At 49.0% G+C, this 10,431-nt stretch overlaps 1 protein-coding gene across 1 annotated transcript in view; it reads right to left on the reverse strand.

Annotated features, from left to right (window-relative positions):
* TCEA3 (transcription elongation factor A (SII), 3) overlaps positions 1–10,431 on the reverse strand; it is a 58,892-nt gene that overhangs the window by 22,761 nt on the left and 25,700 nt on the right. Inside the window, exons 6-8 of the mRNA XM_011945562.1 lie at positions 5,150–5,313; positions 4,903–4,959; positions 1,227–1,381 (exon numbers count right to left, since the gene is read on the reverse strand). Coding sequence (XP_011800952.1) covers positions 1,227–1,381; positions 4,903–4,959; positions 5,150–5,313 — 376 coding nt within the window. The remainder of the gene's footprint in view (positions 1–1,226; positions 1,382–4,902; positions 4,960–5,149; positions 5,314–10,431) is intronic.

Genomic DNA, 10,431 nt, shown 5'->3' on the forward strand with positions numbered 1-10,431 from the left:
AACACACACACTCCACACATCATACACAATACATACATACTCCACACATCATACACAATACATACATACTCCACACATCATACACACCACACACACACACTCCACACATACACAGCCCCTACACTCCACACATCATATACACCAGTGGTCTGCAACCTTTTTGGCACCAGGGACTGGTTTCCTGGAAGATAGTTTTTCCATAGACGGGGTGGCGGATGGTTTCAGGATGATTCAAGTACATTACATTTATTGTGCACTTTATTTCTATTATTATTACATTGTGATATAGATAATGAAATAACTATCCAACTCACCATAATGCAGAATCAGTGGGAGCCCTGAGATCCCTTGTTTTCCTGCAACTAGATGGTCCCCACTTGGGGTGCTGGGAGACAGTGACAGATCATCAGGCATTAGATTCTCATGAGGAGAGGCAACCTAGATCCCTCGCATGCACAGTTCACAATAGGGTTCATGCTCCTATGAGAATCTAATGCATCCACTGATCTGACAGGAGGCGGAGCTCAGGCGGAAATGCGAGTGATGGGGAGAGGCTGCAAATACAGATGAAGCTTTGCTCGCTTGCCCACTGCTCACCTCCTGTTGTGTGGCCTGGTTCCCAACAGGTACCAGCCGGTGGCCCGAGGGTTGGGGATCCCTAATATATACCATACACACATGATCCATACATACATACACATACATACCACACATGCACTCCACATATACACACCACACACGCACCCCACATATACCCACCACACACGCACCCCACATATACCCCTACACACCTCACACATCATATGTACCACATGGACACACACTGCACACGTACAGCCCCCACACACTCTACACAATCTAGCTCTGGGGCCAGACAGCTTGCCTCCTGGCCTCAGCTGTTTCTAGCTGTGTGCATAGGCAAATCCGTTCACTCCTCTGAGCCTCAGGATCCTCATCTGTAGAATGGGGATAATACAACTTGCTATCTCAGTTGGTGTGAACGTAAACTTGGCCAATTCGCTGAACATGCTTAGCACAGCACTTAGAACCTATTAGCTGTGTTCAGGATTCTGCTAGTCCAGAGCCCGGTGGGGAGGCTGAGATGAGGCTGCTTGGAAAAGCTCCCTGGCTCATTGCTGCTGAGTCACGAGCCACTGACCCTCTGCACTAGGCAGGGCTGGGGGGACCTAGCTTCCTGCCCCACCATGCAGACGCCCTGCTCTCACCTCTGCTGTCATCTTGGCTATGAGCCCTGCAGAGATGGCCCCACTGAGCACATTCCGCCGCAGGCCGGGGTTCCTGGGGTCCTTGAGGTTGCTAATACGACTGCGCACGCGGTTCCGGTACTTCATGTCTGTGCTCTTGAGCTCTTGGTAGATATGTGACACAGTCAAGGGCCGGCCAGCCACTCGTGGAGGGGCACGGAAGGGTACAGGCCTGGCCCTGATGCCTGAGGAGTTCCAGGACCCTCTCTCTTCCTCTCCCTGGATTTCTACAGGGGTTGGGCCCCTCTTTTGTGACCTCTGACTCCCCAAGTGGGGATCTCTCCTGGGCATTTGTGGTCAGCCAAGTATCAGAGACAGAAAACAGTCTCTGGGGTAAGATCAGATCATAGCAAGCACTATAGTGTCAGGGACACCAGGACCCTGGGTTTGTCTGAGCCTCTTGTGTGACCTCAGATGAGTCACACAACCTCTACATGCCTGAGTTTCCTTATTTATAAAATACAAGGATTCTGTGAACTAAGTCACACAATGCAGTAGTGTGGTGTCTGGGATATATCAAATGCTCAACATATATGGGCTGCTAAGATGATGACAAGGATGCAGAGAACTTCTAGTTAGGAAGGGCCCCTGGAGGTTGTGAGTCCTGCTGTCAGAGGAAAAGATTAAGAGCCACATGTTTAAGGTTCTAAGAAGCCTTATTGCAAAAAAGAAACCACTGAGCTTTGTTTAATCTGGTGTTCCCAATACATTTGATTATAGAGTCCCCTTCCCCTCCATCCTTTCCGCTACAAGACCTGTTACCATCCCATGGAACCCACGCTGGGAATTGCTGGTCAGAGTTACTTCTCCCATTAATAGATGAGGCAGCTGAGGCTTAGAAAGGGTGCAGGCCCTTGCTCAAGGCCATGGGGCAAATTCCCGGCAGAGACAGGGCTGGAAGCCAGACCCCTCCTGACGGTAACACTCTCTCCACTCACCCGGCAGGAAGTCACCCCTGGCCACCAACCACAGTGAGTTTCTGTCCAAACACTGCATCCTAGGCAGGCTTCCGAGCCTCCCACTCCCTCCACCCTCTGGAGGAGCTCGGGGAACACAGCCTCATTTTCTTGGTCTCCTGAGCCAAGGAAGATCAGGAAGACAAAGCTGTTGCTGGGAATAACCATATACAAGAAAGCGACTGCAGGGAATGTGGAAAAATGAAAACAGATGACTTGCTAGAAGTGGTGGGAGGGGAGGTGGTATTCTTTCTTTATTCTGTTATTGTTTTAATGTTGTTTGTACAATAAAAGTGTGAAAAGCAAAGAATATGCCACAATGCATGTGAAAGCCAAAAAATGTGTTTTAAAATGTGCCACTTGGGATTCCTCGGGTGTACTGATATGTGGAGCCAGCAGGGCTGGCAATATTTCACCAGTCTCTGACTCCATCTCCATGCCCCAAGGTCACAGGAGGGGACGAGGTGGAGAGCAGATCAGGGGGCACCGGCCCCTCAGAGGAACTTTTGGCTGCATTGTTAGCACAGGGCCACTCCAAAGAGCACAGATCTATTTTAGGACACAGAGCAGTCAAGCCCCCAAATGTACCCTCCCCCTGACCTCCAGCTAGCTAAGAACAAAGAGCTAAAGGGTTTGATGCAGCTTTGATTTCCTCTCCTTTAGAACAGGGACATTCAGGCCGGGCGCGGTGGCTCACACCTGTAATCCCAGCACTTTGTGAGGCTGAGGAGGGCGGATCACCTGAGGTCAAAAGTTCGAGACCAGCCTGGCCAACATGGTGAAACCCCATCTCTACTAAAAATGCAACAAAATTAGCCAAATGTGGTGGTGGGCACCTGTAATCCCAGCTACTTGGGAGGCTGAGGTGGAAGAATCACTTGAACCCAGAAGGCAGAGGTTGCAGTGAGCAGAGATCATGCCACTGCACTCCAGCTTGGGCAACAGAGCGAGACTCCACCTCAAAAAAAAAAAAAAAAAAAAAGAGGAACAAAAAAAGTGGATGGAAGAAAGGCTGGGAGTGGAACTTTGTACTGGACCATCTGCTGTTGTTTCAAACTGGGCTTAAAGGTGGAAAGGACTGGGCTTAAAGGTGGAAAGGACCTGCTTGGAGGGATGACTGTCCAGGAGAAAATGAAGATGAAACTTGTGATAGTTCTGATACCTTGCGTTCTGCCTTCCTGAATTAATGGGAAATGATGAAAACGTACTTTTTGAGGTGCTGAATGGCTCCAGACTTGTTGAGGTATTGCTGATTAATCATTAAATGAGGGTAGAGAGAAACCACCAGAAAATGAGTTAGAGGGAATTAGGGTAGGAGATGGAAATGCAAATTTGTCATCTGCAGATCGGCCCAACCCTCCCCAACAGACCCTGTTGAACTCCGCAGGTAGAACCCAGGAGCCCTCAAAAGGGTCGCTCGCACCTCGCTGTGACACTTAGACTTCCTGTCCCCTGATTGCCTCCCCGCTCCAACACCACGCAAACCTTTGTCTCTAGTCAAAGAAGCTCCATGTTTTCATTCAATGGGGGCCAAGTGAGGAGGGATTTCTTTTTTTCTCCCAAGCCAAACATGTTTTGGTGTAAGAGATCTATTAATATATTCCAGTGGTGGTCACCTCTCCCGTCTACACAAGGCCCCTTTCAGGTGATAAGTCGGGGAGCAGGGGGCACATCGACAGGGTTCAGTAGACGGAATCCAAAGACAAAGTCTCCAGTCCCGCTTTGACTCTGCGCAGTTCTGAGCCTCAGACGCCTCTTCCGTAACACGGGAACCGTCCCTACCTCACAGAGAACGCTGTGAGAGCCAACAGAGGTAGGAACTGTCAATTGGCCATCGCAGTGCTTGATATATATTTGGGAGTAAAAAAATGGGGCAGGGGGTGCTGGGCGTGGTGGCTCACGCCAGTAATCCCAGCACTTTGGGAGGCAAAGCAGGGGTGCATCACCTGAGGTCAGGAGTCCGAGACCAGCCTGCCCAACATCGTGAAACCCCATCTCTACTAAAAATACAAAATTAGCCAGGCATGATGGTGCATGCCTGTAATTCCAGCTACTTGAGAGGCTGAGGCAGGAGAATTGCTTGAACCCAGAAGTTGTAGGTTGCATTGCACTCCAGCCTGGGCAACAAGAGCAAAACTCCATCTCAACAACAACAAAAAAAGGGGAGCTGTTAACATCAGAGGATGGGAGAAGGGAAAAGGCTGAGCATGAGAAATGCTGACCTCTCGGTCTAGTCTGTTCCTGGAGGTAACGACTTGACCAACTGAGGCACGCGATTACACAGCCTAGCTGGCACAGCCGCTGAGCCTCCAGGTTCCAGGGTCACACTTTCGGGGTTCAGATCCCATCTCTGCTGCTACTGTTAGCTGTATGGGCTTTGGGAAATGATTTGACCTCTCTGAGTCTCAGTGACTTCACCCATGAAACTGGATAAATCAGGGAACCTAGCCTGTGGGGTTGTTATCAACACTAAATGAGGTACTGCTCATTTTCAAGTTTTGCTGGCAGGTATAAAATAATAATGAATGTTAGATAGAATTAAGAGCTCTGGTTCAGGGGCAGAGCAGGGGCTGTTCCCAGAGCCCTTCCTCTCCTTCCTCACTCTCCTAGCTCACTTGCACCTCGGAGGGGTGCTGCTAGATGGTCCAGACACCCACAGCCCTGGTACAGTTCAAGGATATGATCTTCGATTTCTGATGCCATCTTGTCACAGTTGACTCCATAGTCCTTGTAATCATCTAAAAGAGATTCGAGAAATACAGGTATCAGCCAGACACAACATAGGCAGTGAAGCCCGCTTGTACGAGGAACTACAGTGTTCCTGTACCATTCCCAGGGGTGCTGAGAAAGACTGAATCTCATCTGCCCTTGGCGAGATTGGGAAAAGGAACCCCTTCCCTCCCTCATCCCTAGCCCAGGCTCTCTCACCGTCCGCCTTCAGGGCTGCTGACAGCATCTCCACACACTTGTCCCGGACAGAGTCCCCTGTGAGATAGCAGGGGGCCAGGAGACAGATGGAGGAGGCAAACGTGGGGGTCAAGGGGCTGCTAGGTGTTCTGGGGCTCTCCGCTTTTGATTTGCTGCTGTTTGATCTGAGGATGACAATCAGTAACAGACATTTGACGTTAAGAGAGTAAAGGATTTATTGAGCAGCATTCTAGATGTCTTGATGGATGATCTCCTATAATCCTCATAACCCGATGAGGTAGGTACTATTTCAGGCAGTTGACATGGATCATCTCATTTAATCCTCGTGACAACCCCATGAGGTTGATACTATTCTTATCCCCATTTGAGAGACGCATTTTAAAGTGCATGGTAGAGAAAGATGTATCTAAAGGTACACTTGGCTCAGGTCACACATCGACAAACCAGTAGAAACAGAATTCAAACCCAGGCAGTTGGCTCTTAACCAGCCACTGTGCTTTCCTCATTGTAGAACAGTGTAACGCCACCAATAATTATAGGCAATTGATCATGCACTCTGCTAGCTGCTATCTATGCTCTCCTAAATGTAGGAACTGCTTATTCACTCATTCACTAAATATTTATTAGACACTTATTCTCCAGGCACTTGCCAAGAACAAGGGATAATGCAGATAAGTCAGCAAAGCTCCTTCCCTCAAGGGGCTTACAGTCTAGTGAATAGCGACTATCTACCACCATTTAAAAGGGCTGGCTAGCCGGGCGCGGTGGCTCAAGCCTGTAATCCCAGCACTTTGGGAGGCCGAGACGGGCGGATCACGAGGTCAGGAGATCGAGACCATCCTGGCTAACCCGGTGAAACCCCGTCTCTACTAAAAATACAAAAAACTAGCCGGGCGAGGTGGCGGTGCCTGTAGTCCCAGCTACTCGGAGGCTGAGCCAGGAGAATGGCGGGAACTCAGGAGGCGGAGCTTGCAGTGAGCTGAGATCCGGCCACTGCACTCCAGCCTGGGCGACAGAGCGAGACTCCGTCTCAAAAAAAAAAAAAAAAAAAAAAAAAAAATAAAAGGGCTGGCTTTACTGGATGCCAGAACTGTGCCAGGCACTTTACAAGAATTTTCCAATTTAATCTTCATACCCATCCCAGGAGGTAGATACTCTCATCATCCCCATTTAAAGATGAGGAAATAAACCCAGAGAGGTACACCACTGAGATTTGCCTAAGGCTATACACCACCACGATTTGAACCCACACCTGTCTAATTCCAACACCTATGCTCTTTTTATTAATTTATTTTATTTTTTGAGATAGGATCTCTCTCTGTCACCTAGGCTGGAGTGCAGTGGTGCAATCATGGCTCACTATAACCTTGACCTCCTGGACTCAGACAATCCTCCCACCTCAACCTCCAATGAGCTGGGACCACAGAAGCACACCATCATACCTGGCTAATTTTTACATTTTTTTGTGGAGATGGGATCTCATCATGTTGCTCAGGCTGATCTAAAACTCCTGGGCTCAAGCAATCCACCTGCCTTGGCCTTCCAAAGTGCTGGGATTATAGGTGTGAGCCACCACACCCAGTCAACACCTATGCTATAATCTATGATGCACTATCCAAGAATGATCTCATTCTGGTTTTGTTTAAAGTGTATATATATATGTGTGTGTGTGTGTCTGTGTGTGTGTGTGTGTGTGTATATATATATATGCATATATGCACAGACATTTAGAAGGCTAACTATGTGGCTCAAGCTGTCATAACAAAATATCAGACTGGGTGGCTTCGCTAACAGAATTTATTTCTCATGGTTCTGAAGGCTGGGAAGCCCAAGATCAAGTTGCTGGCCAATTTGCTTTCTGGTGAGGGCTCTCTCTTTGCTTGCGAATGGCAATCTTCTCATTATATTCACATGGTGGCTCTTCTCACAGGGACAGTAATCCTATTGGATCAGGGCTCCACCCTTACGACCTCATTTAACCTTAATGAAGGCCCTATCCCCAAATACAGTCACAATGGGGTTTGGGATTTCAACATATGAATTTTAGGGGGTCACAAACATTCAGCCCATAACACCATGTTAATAGCAATTATCTCTCTGAAGTGGAATGATAGATTTTCTTCGTTTGCTTATACCTATTTGCTAAATCTTCTATAAAGAACATATCTACTTTTGTGATGTGAGAAACACTTTTTTTTTTTTTTTTTGAGAGGGAGTATCACTCTGTCATCCAGGCTGGAGTAGAGTGACACAATCTTGGCTCACTGTAACCTCCACTTCTTGGATTCGAGCGATTCTCCTGCCTCAGCCTCCCTAGTAGCTGGGATTACAGGCACTTGCCACCACGCCCAGCTAATTTTTGTATTTTTAGTAGAGATGGGGTTTCGCCATGTTGGCCAGGCTGGTCTTGAACCCCTGACCTCAGGTGATCTACCCACCTTGGCCTCCCAAAGTGCTGGGGTTACAGGCATGAGCTACGGTGCCCAGCCAAAAAATGCATTTGTGCCAGAAATGCATGGAAGTGTGGAAGACCAAGGTTTGCATGGGCAATGTCAAAGGGCTCAGTGTAGCTGGAGTGTGAGGGCGAGGGAGCTTATAAGAAGAAGAGGGAGTTGGAGAGAAAAGATCTAACCAGACTCTGGGGTTTGTTAAGGATGGTAAAACAAAAGCCACCATTTACCACAGGTCTGCTCTTTATTCTTCTTGATAACCCTAAAAGTCACAAACTACTGGGCCCATTTTACAGATGATGGAACGGAGCCTTGAAGAAGTGAAGTGTGTCAATCATAGCTCACTGCAATCTCAAACTCCTGGGCTCAAATGATGCTCCCGCCTCAGCCTCCTAAGTAACTAGGACTGACTCCAGGCAGATGCTGCTATACCAGGCCAATTTTTTTTGTTTTCTGTAGAAATGGGGTTCTCAATATGTTGCTCAGGCTGGACTCAAACTCCTGGCCTCAAATGATCCACTCGCCTTGGCCTCCCAATGTGCTGGGATTATAGGCATGAGCCACTGTGCCTGGCATGACTTTGTGACAGTTGCACAACTCCCTCCCTCCAGAGATGTTTTTGCACTATTCTTAGGGTAGAAGCCAGGAAGTCAGGAAGTCTCTGTCTTCATTCCTCTGCTCTTCTCACCTCCTTTTTCAATAACCCATCAGAATCTGCCAGCCAGCCCCTATATTTCTGCTCAGAAAAAAGTGGATTCATCAGAGTTGAAAAAATTAAGGTCCCCTCCTGGAGTGAAATTAAGACCCACTCGAGGGTCTTACCAAACTGAGCCCTTGTGGAAGTGCCCAGAGAGCTGCTGCATTTCCTCACTCCAGGAGGCACCATTCACATTATTAGCTTGATACCTCCTGTAATTGCACAGTGCACAGCCTGGGCAGCTGCACCAGGCAGCCTTGGGACCTGGATCCACAGCTGCTTCTCATGTTCACTTTCAGGCTGTAGACATGCTACTTCCTTTCAGGAAGAAGAGGATTCTGGACTTCTGACAAAGTCTTTCAGGCCCAGGGAGTTGTGTCTGAGAGTAAGGCTGACTGAGTAGCCCAGGCTTCTCAGGATCAACAACCTGGAGTTACCAGAGAATCCCATCCAACATCCAGCTGGGCACAGCTCAGTGTGGACTCTGCTGGTGACCTCCCTGTCCCCCACCTCTTGCTGTTTGGCCTGACCTTGGATCCCCTCTTTCACTCCAGACCCCTGGACCTTTGGGATTTTTGCATTCTCTAGAGACTTGAGGTTCCTCAAAGGTGTCTCCGTGCATACCGGTGAGGTGGGCCGGGGATGCAAAGCTCTGTTCTTCTAAGGTTTACATTCTGAATTTCTAAAAATTTTGTCCAAAGGGATTCATTTCCTAGCTTTTATTTATTTATTTATTTATTTTTAAATTTTTTTTTTTTGAGACGGAGTCTAGCTCTGTCGCCCAGGCTGGAGTGCAGTGGCCGGATCTCAGCTCACTGCAAGCTCCGCCTCCCGGGTTTACGCCATTCTCCTGCCTCAGCCTCCTGAGTAGCTGGGACTACAGGCGCCCGCCACCTCGCCCGGCTAATTTTTGTATTTTTAGTAGAGACGGGGTTTCACCGGGTTAGCCAGGATGGTCTCGATCTCCTGACCTCGTGATCCGCCCGTCTCGGCCTCCCAAAGTGCTGGGATTACAGGCTTGAGCCACCGCGCCCAGCCTATTTATTTATTTTTAATGCAGTTTTGAAACTTACTGTCCTAGATTAATCTAGCCTTGATTCTACCCGACCCTGCCTGACAACTGGGTTGCCTGGCAGCATGGTGGAGGGACGGGGAAGCTGAGATCCAAGCAGATTTTTCCTGGAGTCAGACTGCAGCAGGAGGTTTGGGTGAGGAAAGCTGGACAGGGTGTGAACTAGCGGGGCTGTCGGCAACCAAAAATGGATGTTCCTGCCCCCAAGCCTGGTCCTGGTCACCGGGTTCCCGCCTGAAAAGTCACAACAGCCCCCAAACTGGTTTCCCTGTGTCCTCTTCCCCCACTACAACCCATTTGCCAAAGGGCAGCCAGAGGGACTTTTCAAAAATCCACAACTGATCAAGTCACTCCCCTGCTTCTAACCCTCCAACGCAGGGTTCTCACCCCCTGGGGCCACGGACCAGTACCGGTCTGCGGCCTGTTAGGAATCGGGCCACACAGCAGGAAGTGGACCTATTGTGAACTGTGCACGTGAGGGATCTAGGTTACACGCTCCTTACGAGAATCTAATGCCTGATGATCAGAGGTGGAACAGTTTCATCTTGAAACCATCCCCCACAAGCCCTGGTCCCTGGAAAAACTGTCTTCTATGAAACCAGTCCCTGGTGCCAAAAAAGTTGGGGACTGGTGGTGTAACAGCTTCCAATTATTTTTAGCACAAAGTAAAACTCCTGGCCGGGTGCAGTGGCTCATGCCTAAAGTCCCAGCACTTTGGGACATCGAGGTGGGAGAATCACTTGCGGTCAGGAGTTCGAGATCAGCCTGGCCAACATGGCCAAACCCTGTCTGTACTAAACATAGAAAAATTAGCTGGGTATGGTGGTGCACGCCTGCAATACCAGTTACTCAAAAAGCTGAGGCACAAGAATCGCTTGAACCAGGGAGGCTGAGGCTGTAGTGAGCCGAGATCACGCCATTGCGCATCAGTCTGAGCAACACAGCGAGACTGTGTCTCCAAAAAAACAAACAAAAGGCCAGGTGTTGGCCGGGCGCGGTGGCTCAAGCCTGTAATCCCAGCACTTTGGGAGGCCGAGACGGGCGGATCACGAGGTCAGGAGAT

Source organism: Colobus angolensis, unplaced genomic scaffold (genome assembly GCF_000951035.1).
Source record: "Colobus angolensis palliatus isolate OR3802 unplaced genomic scaffold, Cang.pa_1.0 Scaffold240, whole genome shotgun sequence".
NCBI lineage: Eukaryota > Metazoa > Chordata > Mammalia > Primates > Cercopithecidae > Colobus > Colobus angolensis.